General features: G+C 32.4%; 1 protein-coding gene across 1 annotated transcript in view; it reads left to right on the forward strand.

Moving 5' to 3' along the window:
* The window catches only part of LOC143054332 (uncharacterized), a 56,079-nt gene that overhangs the window by 8,086 nt on the left and 26,271 nt on the right, over positions 1–21,722 (forward strand). The window contains exons 2-6 of the mRNA XM_076227312.1: positions 2,636–2,728; positions 7,010–7,110; positions 10,986–11,031; positions 15,009–15,091; positions 17,358–17,409. Of these exons, the coding sequence (XP_076083427.1) occupies positions 2,675–2,728; positions 7,010–7,110; positions 10,986–11,031; positions 15,009–15,091; positions 17,358–17,409 (336 nt within the window). The 5' untranslated portion in view covers positions 2,636–2,674. The remainder of the gene's footprint in view (positions 1–2,635; positions 2,729–7,009; positions 7,111–10,985; positions 11,032–15,008; positions 15,092–17,357; positions 17,410–21,722) is intronic.

Consider the following 21,722-nt stretch of genomic DNA (forward strand, 5'->3'; position numbering starts at 1 on the left):
TCTTCAGTGCCTTGTTCACCCTAAGGCTACGCCTCAGGGTGTACTTTGCTACTTCAGGGTCTAAAATTATCCATATCTACGGATACGCAACTCCGTATTTTCGTAAGGGTTATTTCAAAGAAGCTACATCATTTCATTTTACAAACAGGTAGATTGAAGGTGTTATTTCTAATAACAATACACACTTTTTAAAAATGTCCTGTACCAAGTCAGGAAAATGGCCATTGTTATTATACCCCCGCTTTGAAAAAGGGGGGTATACTGTTTTACCTCTGTCTGTCCGTCCGTCCATCAGTCAGTCCGTCCCATGAATATTTTTCTTCGCATTTTTCTCAGGAACTACAATACAAGGATTTCTGAAATTTGGTTTCAGGGTTTATCTAAGTCAGCTATACCGTGTGATCGTTTTCAGATTGATCACTTGAAAACTTCCTGTTTACCGAACACTTGTATGATTTTACACATGATAGCCAAGTTGAAAATTTTCGTCACTCTTTTCTCAGGAACTACAATACAAGGATTTCTGAAATTTGGTTTCAGGATTTATATAAGTCACCTATACCGTGTGATGCGTTTTCAGATTCATCACTCGACAACTTCCTGTTTACCGAACACTTGCATATTTTTACACTATTTATTTTTTCGTCGCATTTTTCTCAGGAACTACAATACAAGGATTGATGCAATTTGGTTTCAGGGTTTATCTAAGTCAGCTATACCGTGTGATGCGTTTTAAGAATGATCACTTGAAAACTTCCTGTTAACCGAACACTTGTATGATTTTACACATGATAGCCAAGTTGAAAATTTTGTCACTCTTTTCTCAGGAACTACAATACAAGGATTTCTGAAATTTGGTTTCAGGATTTATATAAGTCACCTATACCGTGTGATGCGTTTTCAGATTCATCACTCGACAACTTCCTGTTTACCGAACACTTGCATATTTTTACACTATTTATTTTTTCGTCGCATTTTTCTCAGGAACTACAATACAAGGATTGATGAAATTTGGTTTCAGGGTTTATCTAAGTCAGCTATACCGTGTGATGCGTTTTCAGATTGATCACTTGAAAACTTCCTGTTAACCGAACACTTGTATGATTTTACACATGATAGACAAGTTGAAAATTTTCATCACACTTTTCTCAGGAACTACAATACAAGGATTTTTGAAATTTGGTTTCAGGATTTATATAAGTCAGCTATACCGTGTGATGCGTTTTCAGATTCATCACTCGACAACTTCCTGTTTACCGAACACTGGCATATTTTTACACTATTTATATTATCCACTTGCGGCGGGGGTATCATCAGTGAGCAGTAGCTCGCAGTTTCACTTGTATTATAGTTTGTTTCTGTGTGTGTTACATTTTAACGTTGCGCGGTTGTTTTTTCTTTTCTCTTATTTTTTAATGTAAATTCACATTGCGATAAGACGTGTCACGGTACTTGTCTATCCCAAATTCATCTATTTGGTTTGGTGTTATATTTGTTATTCTGGGATTTTGTCTCATGCTCGGTCCGTTTCTGTGTGTGTTACATTTTAGTGTTATGTCGTTGTTCTCCCCTTATATTAATGCGTTTCCCTCGGTTTTAATTTGTTATCCCGATTTTGTTTTTTGTCCATGGGTTTATGAGTTTTGAACAGTGATATACTACTGTTGCCTTTGTTTCTGATTGAGTCCCTTAAATAGTCCCAAACTAGAGATTACAGACACCATATATTATGCTGCTTCGTCGATCAGCCTCTATTTTGACATACCCTGAATTTGACTACATATGTATTCTCAATAACATAGTCTATAACAAACGAGATGTTTGAAATCTTAAATCTATAATGTTCTCACTTTAGCAGAAACATACAAACTTCAACAGCGTAGGGAGAATACATTTCTCAATTCAAATGATTTTCACGAGCTTGCAGCTGCTACTCAAATTTTGTAAAAACATCAGTGTTAGGGCTTAAAAAAAAAGATATGAGCCATCAGAATGCTTGATTTAAAGTTTCGAGCATGATTTTTGTGCTCCGAGCACTGAGCAAAGTTTTATGACTTCAACCCCAGGTTATGGAAATTTGACAAAAGAAAGTCTCGTCGTATTTCTCAAAATTTGCGAAAAAATTAACAATCATTGGATAGTACCAAGGCCCAATACAAGATGGTTTCAATCATTATTTTACATCAGCTGTTATGTATGCTTATATTAATCTCGGCTTTACAGCACGATTTATATAAAATTTTCTACACAATTGTTTCTTGCATTTTGTGTAACAGAATATATAGTTTCATCCCGCTGAGTCATTTGGGAATTCATATATTCAAAATTTTGGAGTGTACGTATAAACCTCACTGTAAACGGTTTAGTTCTACGACTTCAATGGTCAATATTTGCAGACGCGTAAAGAATTAAAACTAAATGAATACTTATTTTTGTCTCTTTAGTATGAACTACAGGGAAAGTGATTATAAATCAATTGCCCACACCAGGTTTAAAATCTCAATCAATTTAAATAAGAAAAAAATAAATAAAACAAAAGTAACAAGTAACGAGAAAGAAACTTAAATAGTAGACACTGGTTCCATTTGTCGATTTTAATAAAGAGAACACTTTTATTTTATTTTTTATTTCTTAGAGAAAAAAATGAAGAGCGTAATACTATGATACACTTAAGATGGAAGTGGATGACTTAGAAATTGATTTGTCCATACGTATTACAGATTCAAAGGTAATTGTATATCGTGTCATTCAGTATGAATTGATGCAATTAACAGAATGTTTTAATTTATGCAATTAACAAAATGAATTGATATTAGCAATAGCTGAATTATTTGCCCAAAATATTTGATTTTTTTTAAATCAACTAATATATCAAAGAGAAGACCATTTGGTCATTTTAAGGGTCAAGAAAGTTGTTTTAATACGACCGCAAAAATTGATATTTTTTTGGTCGTATATTGATATCACGTTGGTGTCGTCGTCTGCATCGTCGTCGTCGTCGTCATCCGAAGACATTTGGTTTTCGCACTATAAATTAAGTATCAGTAAATAGAAATCTATGCAATTTTAACACAAGGTTGATGAGCACAAAAGGAAGTTTGGGATTGATTTTGGGAGTTTTGGTCTCAACAGTTTAGGAATTAGGGATCAAAAAGGGCCCTTATAAGCATTTTCTTTGATTTCGCACAATAACTCTAGTTAATATGTTGTAAATAGAAATCTATGAAATTTTGACAGAAGGTATGACCACAAAAGGAAGGTTGTGATTGATTTTGGGAGTTTTGGTTCCAACAGTTTAGGAATAAGGGACCAAAAAAGGGACAAAATAAGAATTATTCTTGGTTTTCGCACGATAACTTCAGTATAATTAAATAGAAATCAATGAAATTTAAACACAAGGTTTTTGACCATAAAAGGAAGGTTGGGATTGATTTTGGGAGTTTTGGTGCCTACATGTTAGGAATAAGGTGCACAAAGGGTCCAAAATTAGACTTTGTTTGATTTCATCAAAAATTGAATAAGGCCACACTTAAAAATATTTTGGTTTGCCCAAACCCTACCCAAAGGTGGAGACAGTGGGTAGGTAGGTAGGCATTTTCTTTTTTTTTCTTCAAAAAGAGAAATTGTAGTATCAAATGTTTATTAGTCTTCATGCCTATTTTATTAAAAAAAAAACTTCTTCAAATCAGGACATACAAGAATTTGAGTAGGCAGCTTTTTTCTGGGTTGGTAGCGTTTGGGCAAACAAACCTATTTTTTATTATGGCCTAATTGGGGTTCTTTGATATGCCGAATCTAACTGTGTATGTAGATTCTTAATTTTTGGTCCCGTTTTTAAATTGGTCTACATTAAAGTCCAAAGGGTCCAAAATTAAACTTGGATTGATTTTAACAAAAATTGAATCCTAGGGCTTCTTTGATGTGCTAAATCTTAAAATGTACTTAGATTTTTTTATTATTTGCCCAGTTTTCAAGTTGGTCAAATCGGGGTCCAAAATTACACTTTGTTTTTCATCATAAAATGAATAATTGGGGTTCTTTGATATGCCAAATCTAACTGTGTATGTAGATTCTTAATTTTTTGTCCCGTTTTCAAATTGGTCTACATTAAAGTCCAAAGGGTCCAAAATTAAACTAAGATGGATTTTAACACAAATTTAATTCGTGGGCTTCTTTGATGTGCTGAATCTAAACATGTACTTAGATTTTTTTATTATGTGCCCAGTTTTCAAGTTGGTCCAAATCAGGATCCAAAATTATTATATTATATTTAGAAGTGTGCAATAGCAAGAATTTTTCACTTGCACAGTATTGCGCAATAGCAATAAATATCTAATTGCACAATATTGCGCAATAGCAAGAAATTTTAAATTGGTGTTATCTTTCTTTCATGTCTTTGTCCAGAATAGTAGTTGAATCAATTTAAATCATTGTTTTATACAATATACAGTGTATATTCACTTTTACTACCAACTGATAAATTAAAACAATATTAAACATTCAGTGATAACAAGCACTTTTTTTACATTTTAATATTTTATGATGTATTTAAATGAGTAGTTATTGTTGCAAACCCCATTAGAAATTTTGAGTTGAGATCAGTTTTGGTATAAGGGAAAGGGGGATGTGAAAAACAAATTGGGGGGGGGGGTTCAATTTTTCTCATTTCAGATTTCATAAATAAAAAGAAAATTTCTTCAAACATGTTTTGGAGAGGATTAATATTCAACAGCACAGTGAATTGCTCAAAGGCAAAACAAAAAATTAAGTTCATTAGAACACATTAATGCTGTGTCAGAATTTTTTGCTGTGTCAACTATTTAATCACAATCCAAATTTAGAGCGGAATCCACCTTGAATGTTGTGTCCATACTTGCCCCAACCGTCAAGGTTCAACCTCTGCGGTCGTATAAAGCTACGCCCTGCGGAGCATCTGGTTTTACTGTTTGATTTCAATATATTGTACATGCTATGTTTTAATACACTGCACACTTTTTTTCTTTGTTTCTATTTCATGCTTCACGTGACTCAAAAAAGCACATATGAAAAACCAATTCTAGAACAATATCGGGATTCTCTAGTTTTGAGTTTAGCACATCGGTACAGTTCAAATTTTGCTATGTCAAAATTATCTCTCCATTCCGCCATTTCATTTGTACAATTGTAGAAATGAAAGCCATAGTAGGGATGAAGTGCTGCCAATTTAGCTCTTGTAAACAGATAAATTTATCCACATAGCACCATAACGATCCTTGTATGTCAGTCGTATTTTAAAAGACAAATGTATCTACTAGCTAATGAGCATCAGTTCATGTTATTGTGTGATCGGTTGTCAGGTGGAATTTTCGAAAATTCGTAAATATTAAAAACAATGCTTATTAAATAATTCTGACTTGGTACAGGCATTTTCTTATGTCGAAAATATAGGGTTAAACCAGAGTTTAATAGCTAGTTAAACCTCTCGAGTGTATGACAGTCTCATAAAATTCAATTGTATTGACAAGTGGTCAATTGGTAACTGCGAGTACTCTAACATGTTTTACCTATTCTGTGTACCACTCGCGTTTTTGTTGGGGTTTTTTATGCCTCTTGTTGATCTGGTGAGTGTAGTCTGTTTTTCGCAACTTTAATACAGCGTTATCGTTCGGGTCATACTTCCCTGTCTCTGTAAAAAAAAAAGCATAGCATGGTGTCACTACTGTTTCGGAGTAAGCTTTTTAAGCTGACAGTTGTTATTACGTGAAGCTGTGACATCACTGATCCTTTGAGAGGGACAAACATGTTTTACCTCGCGATATTTTCTATTTGTCTGCTGCAAGTTGAGCGCTTGTAGTTCAGTGGTTGCATACGGTATATCATTTTGTATTCATTGTTTTTATATAAATCACGCCGTTAGTTTCTCGGTTGGAGGTTTTACTGTTTCCTGATCGGGCGCTAAATAGCTTACCATACAGTATTAGTTTTTCACTCGTGTCTGAATGCAGTACGATGAATTATAATTGCCTACATTCATGAAATGTGACAATCATATCTCATCTTCTTATTTTTATATTCAAAATGTCTGAAAATAGGTAAAAAAAATATTAAAATGTGGTCTGTACTCCTCTTAAGGATGTATTCTTCTGACATTTCAGTCTCGTTCAGTCTCGTTGAAATCTCGTTCTTGAATTATTTCCAAAACATGTGATAGAAGTGGAAAATATCAATGAATTTTAAAAATATTATAAGCAAACATAAATCTGTGAAAAAATTGTGTATTTACAATGAATGGTTTTTGCGTAATCCAGTTTTCAAATTTTACGACCAATCAAGTCAGTATTTTAAGCCAAAATTTTGAGAAAATGGGTGAGGGATACAAAAAATGATTTTACAAGAATCATGTACATCCCATATCATTTTGGTCTTTTCAAATTTCTTAGATATGTCTTTTTTCATTCATTTATAACAAAAAAGTTGAAATAATATGCATTTTGTTCTTAAAACTGAGAAAAATCACAAAAATACAAAATTGACAGCATGGTAAATTTTACACAAAAAAGCGTCAAAATATGATAAAACTTTCTTATATTAACACCTACCTATAGTTTTTGTAAGTAAAATTTATTCAGATTGGTCCACTTCATCTTTATAGAGAGTATAAGAAAAAGTTTAATTGTGGAATTGTGATTTTTTTCATGATAATAGCCCAAAAATAGGTAAAAATCGATGAAAAATGGGAAAATCATCAAAATTGGGCATCTTCAAAGGGCCATAGCAAAAAAAAAAGTGCACCACCATATGATTTTTTCTTCACCAATTATTTTGTTACAGTCTTATAAACCCAAAAATCAGGTTAAGAAAAAAAGTTTAATTCTAGAAATTTTTGGCTCCTCAGAGGTGTACATCCTTAAAATGCATGTTAAATAAACACCTTATAGAATGCATGTTGAGACTTCGACTATTTTTTCCTAAAAACTGTTATATTACCATATTTTATTTTGTTTTGTTTAGAACATTTTTTTTTAAACAGGAGAGCTCATTGTGGTTTGTTTTTGTGAGCAGTAAACACAAAATTTCAGAATTTCGAGAGATTCTAGAAAAAAAAGAAAGGAATGTTGTGTTCGTCGACAGGTATGTATTATTACAAATAACAGACAGTACAACTGACCTGTTTAATTTATACAAAACCCGACGGAAACGATCTCACAACACTGTTTACTTGACGAATATTTCAGGAAAACAGTATGTATAAAAAAGAAATGATGATTTGTAATGAGACAACTCTTTACAGAGACCAAATGGCACAGAAATTAACATTGGTGTCTACCGGAGTTACATTTTATATTTCTAGCCTAAATGAAAAGTGTAATATTTTGTAATCAGTTAAGATGTGAGCCAAAATTATTGCATGCCAAAATTATGCATGCCAAAGTTACTGCAAGCCCCCTCGTACTTTTTTCCTAAAACATAACTACTTTATTTTTGGTCCCAAGACCATTGATTTACGGAGGATATTGGTAAAATTATGATCTCTTTGCGTCCGTCCGTTTGTCTGTTCTTCGGTCTAAATCACATCAAACTTATAGACTTTTCGACCGAAATCTTTCATACTTAGTACTTTTGTTTTGTTGTCATTTACAGTTGACCATATTGTACCAACATTTTTTTGGACTAATTTTACGGGCAAAATGAGATTTTGGTCATTTGTGGAGTTTTAACATTTTTATCTGATTAACGCAACCTTTTTAGACCTGACTGAACACTCTCATACGTGATTAGCTTGTTTTCCATCATGCGAGGTTGACCACATTTTACTGCCGTTTGATATGATCGACATTACTCGAGTGATAATTTAATTAACTATTTTACAACAGTGACAAGTTGTGGACGCAAATCCTCTCAGCCAGTTGGACATAAATATCTTTTATTATATACTTAGTAGTAAATACAGATAAACTGTAGGTGTAATGCAATCATTGACAAGCGTGCTGTATCAGCCACCCGTGATGATATCGATATCAGCACGGTTGCAAAGGCTTTATCACACCCTTAATCTGTATGACGTCACGTCATCGATTGCAGTCAGTCACTGGCACTGTTACAAAGGCTTTATCAAATCTAATCTGTATGACGTCATGTCAAACTTATAATATTTTTGACGTCATTTCGAACCTCCTTATCTGTATGACTTCATGTCACATAAAAAAAAACATCTACTTGAGGTATATGTATATATGATAAAGTGTATATGATATGGCTTTTCCAATATCACACATCGTATCAACCCTCAACCAATATAATCATTCGAACAGAGCTCTTGTGATTATAGTGGTCTCTCGGATTGATACGGATGCGATATTGAAAAAAAAATATGATATTCTCTATATACGAAATAGGATCGTTTGCCATATCATACCGTAGTTCTCATTCGAACATTTACACGGGAGTAATGTGATTGTGATTTTTTGTACCTTTTGCACGATATTTAATTTCTCTGAATACAAATCCTCTGACACCATTTATCAGTAATGTCAATTGGTTGTTGTTTTGTTTAGTCATTATGTGTTTTGCAATACATTATAATTACATTAGATGTATGTTTCATTATAATACGTTATTCTGATTTGGTAACTGCTAATCGCGTGTTATTCCTTTAGCAATTGTATTCCACAATAAAACTTATCAATAAGGATAACACGAGGTCCCACAATAAAATGCACAGACGAATTCAATATAAAAAAGTTGACAAAATTCGTGTTTTCATGATTCTAGCTAAAACAAAATGGAATTATAAGTGTTGAATGCTTCTTTTTGTATCATCATACGGTTGTACGGTTGATCGAGCGCACATATTTAGAATGAAGTGCTTCCGCGCTTCTTACAAAATGTACTTTGGTCAACTCTTTTACACCCCAATGAAGTTACAAAAGGAGGCATTCAATTCTTAAATAACTTTATTTTGTTCTAACAATTTTGTGGTATTTATGAAACATCAAGATACATAATTTAGTTTCTCATTTATCCAGAGAAGGCGAAAGAAATCTCGTTATGGGTTACAACCGTGCATTCATTCAAATTATAAATTGTTGATTTATTTCGATGAATGAATTGATTTTTCTTAATAATTTTGTACCATATGATAAAGCTAAGAGGATATACATGGCAAAATCCGTATCATATGTCGAATCATCTCGAGACATTGCAAAAATAAGATTGGTGTCATTATCGCCAAATTTTCATTTTTTCCATTATTATGTTTTTTTGGTCCCAGTTTTACAATCAATTTAACCGTCGATTACAAGATTTGGAACCTAGACACTTTAGACTGGCGAAATTCTACACACGCACGTGTATTTAAAAACATTAAATGGGGATCTTTAATGATGACCTGATAGAAATATAGACCGCGATAATTTTTCATTTATCTTTGAAATACAATAGACTATTTTCATAACAACGACTTTTGACTCAGGATTATATAATTTTTTTGATCATTGCCTTTTCTGTGGTTTCACATCCTAGATCAACCAAAATAAGTTAAAACAAACATATAGTTAGTGTGATTTGAGGAGAACGCTTACCGTTTTCCAATATTTTTTTTCATTAAACAAAATAGAAAGCACTTAATTTTTTAAACAAAAATGTACCGCGGGTATAAATCACTTGTTGTCCTAATAAAGGATTCGCTTTATTTTTCTATATTATCTTATACTTAATAGAAAAGGGGGAAAAAAATGGGGTCACCGTTCATTAACGCTCACAATCTGCCTTTTTTAAATTACTTTTTTTGTTGAACTAATAGGAGAAATAGAGGTAAATATCGATATATAAAAAAAGAACTAAATTACAGAAATCACTTAAATTTTACAATAGTTTAGATTAAATACAGCTTATTTGAAAATGGAAATAAAACATATAGGTCACCTATGAGTTAAAAAAGATATTTCAATTTTAATGTAAAAAAATTTGGCAGTTTTACACCAAAGGGAGTTAATTTGTACCTTTTTTAATGTTTTATACATTTCAAAGGTCATCTGGGGCCAAAATGAATTGATTTTTATTAATAATTTTTTACTATATGATAAAGCGAAAGTAACAACTAATAGAGTAATACAAAATGTGTAATATAAAAAAAAAAAAAAATTTAATGAAATGTTTATACCCTCGAGCCTCATTAAAAGATTGAGTTTACTTTTTTTTACTTTCTCGACTTGGTATCATAATATGCTAGAAATACGACAATCTAGTACGCAATTGACGTTTACGAAATCCCGTAGTGATCACATCATTCATATCGGAAGCTTTGTTAAGGATGTACTTAGGTGAGGTTTTGGCATTTGTGTTAAATGTTCGGAATCCTTATTTTTTGACTATATGATACAAGGTAAAATATTTAGCCTAATAACACCCATTTATCTTTATACAAGACTTAAAAGCTCATGAAAGGTCATGTGCCAAATTCCAAGCAAGTTCTTCATTTATTTTCTTTTGATTTGAGACCTAAATAATACAAATGCAAATATAAGGTAAAAGTCCGAGTCAGCCTTTTCCTACCACATTTCAAAAATCAAAAACATGTGTATCTCGAAACGGAGCTCCATGATCTATCAATATTTTTATCTAATTGTGTTTCATAACTAATGCTCTTCCGATTAAAAGTATCAATTTTGATTTCTTGATTTTTTTTTAATTTCAATTAATTACATCATGGCCTTAAGTAGATTAAATATATATGCATACATCTACGTCTTTAAATGTCTGACGAATAGTTGTCTAATTGTAACTCGTACCACATCTTCTGATTTTGTCAATCTTATAAAAAGACCCAGTTATACAAACTTCATATTCATCACAAAATATGCTTTTGTCACTATTATCCAAACAATTCTATATTTGTTTTGTATGAATCAAATGAGTAACTAATATAAGATGCCAAAGTAATGAAAAAATGATATTTAACAAACGTTTGATCTGTATTTCAATGTATGAATTTTTAACATTAATAGCGAAGAGTTGGATTCACTGAAAGACAATAATCACAGACCATGGGACGTAAGTACCTTTTATTCATATACGTTTAGTTTGATATCTCATTACTTACAAAACACTACAATTTACTAAATAAGAAAAATCTTTCCAAAGATCATAACTCTTTGTGGGTCAACAAATCTTATAGATATTACACGATTCGTCAAAGACCTAACGGATTGTCAAATGCATTGACGAATTTTGCCAAGCTAGTAAATTGATAAATTGATAAGAAATATTGGTATCTTTCGTTTAAACTTAAGACTGTTTTACAGTCGCAATGTAGAATATGCAAGTTTTGGAATATGCATGATCAGCAATTAAATAGGATAAAAAAAGACTGATCTTAAAATATCAAGGATTTATTCGGGGTTCGTGTAACTTTGTTTTTCATTTTCTATGTAGTGTTTTGTTGACTGGAAATTTTTTTCTCGTCTTGCTCTTAGAATCAGTATTTTCATCTGTTGACACCCATGGTCTGTCATGTCAGTTATTCGTTTGTCATGTCTATATTCGCTTCTGAAACTATAGAAGCCAGATGAGACCAAATTTGGCCACAAGAATCATAAGGGGTAAATAGTCGATGGTCCTGTCTGGAAGCTGACATGTCCAAATAGGCTTACAAAAGATCAGAGTCATTACATAAAATTGACAATAGAAATTGGGAATATGCCAAAGAGACAACAACCCGACCATAGAACAGACAACACCAGAAGGTCACAAATATGTCTTCAAAGCAGCGAGAAACTTTTACATCCAGAGACATCCAGCGGCATCCTTCAGCTGGCCCCTTAAGAAATATATATATATACTAGTTCAGTAATAATAGACGTCATACTGAATTCTAAATTATACACAAGAAACTTAGAAATTAGAAATAATACAAGACTAACAAAGACCAGTGGCTCCTGATATGGGACAGCCACAAAAATGCGCACAAATGCGGCAGGGTAAATCAAGTTTATGAGATTTCAACGCTCCCCCTATACTTTTAGAAAATGTTGAAAAGTACACGTTTACAATACGCATATTAAAATTCAGTTCAAGAGAAGTACAGCAATGTTTTTGTTGTAAACTTGAAACCCGCTACAGATAGAGAAAATCTAATATGGGCAGATTAATCTAGTTTCAATATTGTTAATTATCTTACATCCTATACATTTTTAGGAATATGATTGGTTAAAAGTGTCCGCATGGAGACTTTGTATATTTCATATTAGGTTAGCAGGGAGACGGGGCTTACTTCATACTGTTAGTAGTGGTGTTACGTCCCTTTATATTCCATATTAGGTTAAAAGGGAGACAGGGTTCATTTCATACACGGTTAGTAGTGGTGTTACGTCCCTTTATAAAAACAAAACGACACAGAGAAAAAATCTTAAAGAATAACAGACGAAGAAATTGATGATTAAGATTGAAATAAATTCATAAAACACATTTAAACCTAACACATTTTTATTGTGGGTATATGTCTTTGTAGGATCAAGGGAAGTAGTTTCTAAATGCAACCAGTATTAAAGACTTGCTCATCTTGATAGGTCACTAGTCTAAATTTCACACGTTAAGATAGTTGGTAAAATACATTCGTTACATAGTGTGCTAGGGACGTAATACTGTATAAATGGGTCGCACCCCATATGGAATTTGCTGACCCTATATATACCGTATTAGGTCACTAGTACACTATGTAACTAATAAAATTGTACAATGACTCATTCTAGGACCCATTGTTCTTAAATGACTACAATATTTTCACCATGCAGGTTTTTCGAAGGAATAATCCGGTCATAAAATAGTGAAGCACTTTATCATTCATTTATATTATATAAATTATCAAAATTTTGAAACGATTTAGGAAACTGAATGTGACATGGATATCAACATTTCAGGTTTCATATTATGTCTCAATAATACATAAATACTGCTGTTCAATAGTCTTAAACCAACGTAGGAATTCAAGTAATCCAATAATACTAGATATATATATTCCATTTAAAGATTTTAATTGTTCGAGTACTTTTTAGCATATCCATAATGCGTCTCAAATTGAGGAAATCAAAAGTTGTGTGTAAACAAATAATCCCTGTGTAGTGATATTTGACATGTTTCTATATTAACAAGCGATTGAGCTTAACCATTTGTGTGGATTTGAAAAGTTGAATTTTAAAAACTATGGAGTTATCAAATGTATTCAAAGTATTGAATTATAGAACTTATTGTGTAAAAAGGGATTTTTTACCAAGAGGAGCTGCATCACGAAAGAATTTTCGGGTTATTCTTATTTCCGGGAAAATGAATGACACTTCGTCAGGAATATGACAGTTCTTGTCTATTCGTTTTTGATGCGTTTTGTTCTTTGATTTTGCCATGTGATTATGGACTTTCCGTATTGATTTTCCTCTGAGTTCAGTATTTTTGTGATTTCACTTTTTTCGTACCGCGTTAATTTAACCACATATGTGAAAATGTCTCAGCTTCGTAAAGCGTCATCATACATATCAAAGATATTGACTGAGATTGGGAAAAATCGTTACCATTTAGCCTATGGAAAATCTATTGCCTATATCGCCCCACCTGCAACAGAAAAAGAGAATCAATTTGCAGTTATTTTAACATTCTTTGCAATGTTGCAATTGGATTGAAACTTTGCTTGATGAAATGCCGCTATTTAAGAGGCATACAACAGATCGAACACACGCTTCAAGAAACCTCTTTCTAAACTGTTCACCTCAAATTTATCTGAATTTTTTTCGTATGCTAGTATACAACATTTTGCTTCTCTAACCTGTATGCATGTTCACCCCATTATCAACTCAAAGCTAGTCCAACTGTGATCCATGTTGATATATAACTCAACGTATCAGTCCAAAACAGAGCAGGGACCATTTTTATATCATGTAAAATGACACAAAACAGTCATAGATCAATTCATCCAATTTTTCTAAATGATCTACTACAAACTTATACAAATCATAGGACTAACTTTCGCATAGAAATAGACATTTGATAGACAAATAAACATACTCTGTAGTTAATAAGGTTAAGAGGACATGGCAAGATTTACAAACAAGTCATATGGTCGAAATGGTTAAACTACTCCTTATACAAATTATTTCCCTGTCTTCAAGAATAGCATTTCGGTGCAGCTAAGATAACCCCCGGTGTTCAATGGGATTTATATTGCTGAGTCTGCCAATGCATTGTCATTGTTTTTTCTTTTGATTTAAAGTTTAACTGTTTCTTTAGTACCTTTCGCTTCTCTTTTTCACCAACTTTTTTTATTGTTTTTTAAGGTTTTTTTGCAATGACCAAGAGAGAAAAACTAAAGGAGTAGGTTCAGTAAGACCCCTTTTTGTCCCCAAAATATAGCAGTTTTACAAAATTGTGATAATGTAATCATGAAGCTATTTATTGGAAAGTAGAATGATTCTGCTACATAAATATGGGCTGTTTTAGACAATACAATGTACATATATTGAGTTCTAGCATCATAAAGTCATGTTAAAGTACTGAAATCTTCACAAAATTAGCATTTTAGTTTAATTTTAGACGGTTTCTGTCTAAAATTAAAGTGGCCGCATTCGTGTTCATTCATAATATTGAAATGCAAGTTGTATTTGACGATAATATAAAATATATCTAAAGGTTGAGCATGAACACGGTGGCGGCCACTTTCATTTTTGACAAAAACCACCTGAAAAGTGACGTTTTTTGGCAAATTTGATAGATTTTTCATATTTAAGCTTGAATCGGAGCGTTTTTAATGACTTAATCAGTTAAAATCTTTCACAAAAACTAATTAAATCAATTGAAATAGACACGTAAGTGTTTAAAAATGGTCTAAAATATTTCGTCAGATGAACTTAAAAAATTGAGGCCAAAATCGGCCCTTACCGGACCTACTCCTTTGTAGAACTGATTAGAAAAATGCAATCTGCAATCAAGTAATTTTTTCAGAATTGTCAACAGTTTGACAAGCACTTAGTGATTTATTTTTTTAGATAAAAACATTTTACGTCGGAATGCCTATCCCTCCTGAAGAACATGATGGACCTTTCTGTGACGGGACCAGAAACATGAACAGGTATGTTATTATTTTTTATAACATGAGCAAGACGACGGGTTTCACATGTGGAGCAGGATCTGCATACCCTTCCGGATCACCTGATATCACCAAAACTTTTTAGTGGGATTCGTGCACGTGGTGCTTTTTCTTTAGTTTTCTATGTTGTGTCATGTGTACTATTGTTTGTTTGTATTTTTCATATTTAGCTATGGCGTTGTCAGTTTATTTTCGATTTATAAGTTTGGCTGTCCCTCTGGTATCTTTCGTCCCTCTTTAAAGGTTATCTCATATACTTAGACTGTGTAAAAAAACACCTTTTTGGCAAACAATATGATTAAGTGTAACGATTTCTCTATTATAAATCTCTTTTCCTTTTTCACTCGATTTAAAAAAAAAAGCAAACGCCTCGCTGGTTTCGTTGTAGTGTGCTCGCTTCGAGTACGGAGGTAGGGTTACACCAAAGATTTAAAAAAAAATATATTTTGCTGCGTCTTCGCGAATAATGTGGCGTCTAGGAGCATGAGCAAGGAATTGTCGGCTCGAGGTCAAAATTATGTGTCTGAGTAGGGTTCTATGATTTCCGGCTGACTGTAATCTAGTCAACCAGCAAGAATTCAGTGTGTCGGTTTATTAAAAAGCCGGGGTTATTCTCATATCACATATCATTGTTCCCCTCCTGAATATGCATTTAATTTTCCACTGGACGATGAAGAGCCAGCAGATTCAATTCATCAAAAATCCCGAAGATAAAATATGGTGTTTAGTACGTCTGTGAAACAGGGATCGTTTTCTTCTTTTCAAACGCATCAAAAGCATGTGTCAATATTCCATAGACGTACATGTACACCTGTTTAATGCGTCAACATAGTCATAGATTAAATCGAAAAGTTGGCAATAGAAAAAAGGCATACGAAAAATCATTACAGGTAAAAAAAAGCTATGACACGACATCATACAGACCTAGACAAATCGTCTCATAAGTAACTTTTTCGTCACATCTTTATCAGTAACTACATTACAAGGATTTTTGAAATTTGGTTTCAGGGTCAATAAGTCAGCTTTACCGTGTGACGCGTTTTCAGATTCATCACTCAACAACTTCTATTTTATCGAACACATACATTATTTAAACATGACATTCGAGTTGAAAAATGTTCTGACATTTTTCTTATCACGCAACCACTTCCTGTTTACCGTCAAGTATTTTGGCGGGAGTATCATCAGTCACCAGTAGCTTGCAGTCTCACTTGTTATAGTTTTGTTTATATAGAATCATCTGACAAAAGGTATCTAGTCTATAGTACGCACGAAATGTTGGTAATTTATAACGAGTCAATGCATTATTCACAGTTTCTTTCTGTAAATTGAATATAAGGTCTTGTATGTTTAAACTGAGAATTCCAGTCAGATCGGTCAACATAAATTTGGCAGTGAATGCTCCTGTGAAAGTAAGAGTGTGATGATTTTTATAGATTTTATCGTGTCTTTTTCAGTATGTATATAACAAAAAGTTTTTACAGTCAAAAGTGAAGTTGGTATGCTTAATACGTCCGATTCATGATTGTAAATATAAGTCGATAGAATTACAACCGTTGTACAATACTGAATCCAGCCTGAGTAGCTAGTATAACATTTCAAACTAAATATTCGCATGAAAATGAAATAGATATAGGAAGATGTGGTGTGAGTGCCAATGAGACAACTCTCCATCCAAATATAATTTTTTTTAAAAAGTAAACCATTATAGGTCAATGTACGGCCTTCAACACAGAGCCCTGACTCACACAGAATAACAAGCTATAAAGGGCCTCAAAATTACTAATGTAAAACTATTCAAACGGGAAAACCAACGGTCTAATCTATATAAAAAAAACGAAAAACACGTATACATTACATGAACAAACGACAACTACCGTTCATCAGATTCCTGACTTAGGACAGGTGCAAACATTTGCAGCGGTATTAAACGTTTTAATGGATCCAAACCTTCTCCCTTTTTCTGAAACAATAGCATAACATCACAACATAGGAAAACACACGATAAAGTATTCATAAAAAAAAGCCCATGGATATTTGAATAATCTAAAAAAAAGTAGGTAAAATTTTTAATTTCTTCATTTTGTTCTGTGAATTTCCGCTATATACATTGAAGATTATCTGTAATGGCAATGTATGCTCTATATTTTTAAATATTTAATCGGTTATATTTTTTTCCCGATTTATTAACACTTATGAATCAAAATTGTTATTCATTACACTTAACTTATAAAACATGATATTTCAGCCAGACCATATCAGGAGGTAATACAATTGATTCCTCAGAAGACAAGTACAAGGTAAATTACCTTAAATCACCTAATAGGCTAATATTTAAACACTCGTTATTTTTTATTATCATTGGTTATTATTTTATCCCAAAACCAAGTTTGACGGTAATAGAGAATATATATGTCATAGAAAAATAAATACATTCGATATGATTGCCAGTGAGACACCTTACCACCAGATGAAATGATGTAAACTAGCTATAATATGTCCGCGCAAGCTATATATGTCCCTTATATGACAAATATTAAATTATTGACAAATATTAAACATAATTTAAACAAAGACAAACCTTGGCATGATTTATATTAAAAGCAATAAACGCAAACAAAGATGATACGGTAATGGACAAAATGCGGAAGTAAAACATGCAATAACATTTTCTTAAAATTGTATCAAAGATACCAGGATTATAAAACTACGAAGATAATGATAAATATATATATAAAAAAAAAGAAGCTATCACAACGCTACATACATTATCACTGGGGTAAAGCTGATGACCGTAACTGCATTCACGGTCATCCCAAGATGTCGGATGAAAAATTAGGTCAGTTTTTTTATTGTCTGTTAAGGTGTTTCTTCATCATTTTCTTTACAAAGCAAACTTTGATACGATGTAAATATATAAAAGATTCACACGGATGTCACAGATATCTACCGAGGAACGTGTATAAAACGGGAATTTGGATTTGAAAAATTCGCTAGGATGACCGTAACAGGATTAGCGATTCATAACAAGGCTGACCGTAATTGGTTAAAAGATGACCGTAAATTGTTAAGGATGACCGTAACTTTTAAAGGATGACCGTCAATTCTAAGAAAAATTCATATTTGTATTCATAACTGTTTGTCGAGTTTGTCTCAATAGGGGTTCTTTTATTGGTTATAAATATGTTTTATCAATTTCTTTTCAACTATTTGCCGTATTTAGAGTTTATGACAATGATAGTAAATTGCATATTTCTCGTAAATAATTAGATATTTAAAGAATGACTGTAATATTTTTTTTCTGTCTATGAAGAAATAACATAAAAAAAAAAAATTATTTATTGATAACAACGTTAAAATTGGAATACAAATCAAATATTTTATTTTTTCTAATCAGGGTCCCAAAGCGGGCATTTATACAATTACCAATAATGAAAGTATATGCAACAAACATTGAAAATTATATAACGTGACAGATATTATAATAGACAAATGACAATAAATTTGTTCATCTGTATAGGAGACACCAATTCAAGGGACGGTGCTGTAGGATATACTGTTGATTGCGATAGGCAATAACAGCAATCCTCCTCGTGTCAGAAGCAGATGAACACAAATAAATAGAGAAACTGAATCCTGTCACTTAAAAAATATTTTTTTTAAATAACAACAATAACTAATTTTGCGAAACATGGAATATAAATCTGCTATTTGCAGTGTTTAACCAAGAATATACACAACTCTTTTCATACAGTTGAGTTCTCACAAGACAGCAGCCGTAGCAATTTCTCTTGGGAATTTAAGTTAATGAAATTGGAACATGATTCAGATGTGATATAAAAAGTTTCTGTCTTCGTTATATTTTGTGCAATAAAAGAGAAAATGAACTTCATTTTCAATATTACTAGAATTACATTGCTGACATACGGTCTAAGGTTTGGAGGAGTACCCTGGTATCGTTCTTTTTTAATCTGCAAGTGGTGAGATGACACCCTCAATTTTTTTAATGATATCCTACGCTAAAATTTTGTTAAGATATTTATATAGATACTTTTCGAAACCATAATTATCCTTAACTGTCACATAAGTGCAGAGCTCTCCTTCTGATTTCTTGACCAGTTGATCCTTCCAAAATTTGTATGCACGTCTCTTTCAATATTTTCCTAATGGTATTATTTGAAATATTTTCCCCATCATTTAGATTTGCAAAACCAGGAAGAGTTTTTTAAATGTGTTGGAGAAAGCTACACCATGACGATTTATACTGAGAATATAGAGATTTGAATGCTGGTATGCATCTTGTAATAAAGGAAATTATTCTTATTTTTTAGTCTAAGCCAATAATTCAAAACAGACCTCACTAATTAAAAGTACAGTGGAAACCGACCAAGTTAAAATAAGGCTGCACAATTTGTGTTTTTATTTGTGCCGACCAGAATGAATTTACAAAATTTACTGTGTAGCTTTTCACAAGTTAAATTTGAATACATTTTATCCATGCAAATTAGTTGGTTTCCATATCTAAATTTTGCTATCAAGGGATTGAATGAGCTCCAAATTTCCCTTCCATATAGAGTAAAAGCTTAGTAGCATGCTCAAAAACATGCATACAGTACTAGTTTATTTAGAGATAATATGCCTATTAATATTTACATGGTCTAGAGATTTTTCCAAATAGTTGGGAAGGTCATTGATGAAAATCTTAAACAGGTTAGGACTTGTGTTATCTCCTTGTATAACTCCAAACTGTGTAGGGAAGAATATAATACAAATTGACAGCGATGCGACGAAAAGTTGAAGAAAACAAAAACATTGATTAAGCATAAGATTATCCAGCGGAATCAGATTAAAATCTTAACATCTGCCTTGAATACAAACAGTCTATTGACAACACCGGATCCGATGGAACTGCAAAATTTATTCGGCATTCAGTTGATTTGACTGAGATTAAACCTTCCGTAACAAATGAAAAGCAATATGTTCAGTATAAAATATTCTATTAGATAAGGATTTCAATACGGAAATGAAGTCTTCGTATCGCCCTATCTCTTTAGTTTTGCTTCAATATTTGGCAATAGTTCATAAATATAAAAAAAGATGTGGTATAATTGCTAATTAGACAACTCTCCAAAAGACAATTCTCCACTGGAGACCAAAATGACACAAAAATCAACAACTATAGGTCACCGGACGGTCTTCATCAATGAGCAAAGTACATACCGCATAGTCAGTATAAAAGGCCCCCTAAATAACAATGTAAAAGAAATTCAAACGAGAAAACTAACGACCTAATAAAGTTCATTTTTAATTCCGTTGGACACCCTTCTTGGACATAATCGCCACTGATTTTAAAATTAAAGGAACATCTTTTGAATGCTATAGTTAGTTCTTCTAAATTTATTATTTGGTTTTCACTTGTATAATTTAGATATATATGCAACACTATCGTGCAAAGCAGGTGCAACATATATACACCTGTTTCCTTTGGTTATAAGTTACAGGCAGGTTAAAATGTTTACATAGTAAGCACATTGTTTACAAGATAGCTCATGTTCAAAGCTAGAAAGATTCCTCTTACATTCGGATACGATTTAATACAGTTGGTGAACTATGTATTTGAAGCAAGTCTTATTTTCTTCTACCTATAGGATAATGCAGTCTTATAAATACGTTTTATACCAACACAATTATTAATTATTTGATACAAAAAAGGTAATACAAATACGGATATTTAAATTACGGTCATCCTTTACAAATTACTGTCATCTTTTTACCAATCACGGTCATCCTTGTTTTATGTTACGGTCATCTTGAAAATATTTTACTTACGATTTACGGTCATCTTAGCGATTTTTTCAAATCCAATTTCCTGTTTAATACACATTTCTTGGTAGTAATATGTGATTTCCGTGTGATTCTTTTATACATTTACATCGTACCAATGTATGCTTTGTAAAGAAAATGCTTTAGAAACACTTAAACAGACAATGCAAATACTGACCTAATTTTTCATCCAACATCTTGGGATGACCGTGAATGCAGTTACGGTCATCAGCTTTACCCCAGTGATTATGTAAGGCTGCGTGAATTACACATACCTATCAATGTGATTGATCTCCGATAGGGTAATTAAATCCAACTGTACAATTGGAACATTTTAATGGTAAAATGACAGGATCATAGATATGGAAATACCCGATAATTACGAATCATCATAATAGATTTAAACAACACTTCTATAACGACCTCTTGATGTCATCTTTATATTCTTAACCCAGTGTTAAATATATATATATATATATATATAGAACGATTTGGTATGAGTTCAAATGACACAACTCTGCATCCAAATAACAATTTATAAAAGTAAACCATTATGGGTCAAGGTACGGCCTTCATTACGGAGCCCTGGCTCACACCAAATAACAAGCTATAACGGACCCAAAACTTGCTAGTGTAAAACCATTCAAACGAGAAAACCAACGGTCTAATCTATATAAAAAAAACAAGAAACGAGAAACACATGTAAATTACATAAACAAACGACATATACTGTACAGCAGATTCCTGACTTAGGACAGACGCAAACATTTTCAGCGGGATTAAACGTTTT

Source organism: Mytilus galloprovincialis, chromosome 12 (genome assembly GCF_965363235.1).
Source record: "Mytilus galloprovincialis chromosome 12, xbMytGall1.hap1.1, whole genome shotgun sequence".
NCBI lineage: Eukaryota > Metazoa > Mollusca > Bivalvia > Mytilida > Mytilidae > Mytilus > Mytilus galloprovincialis.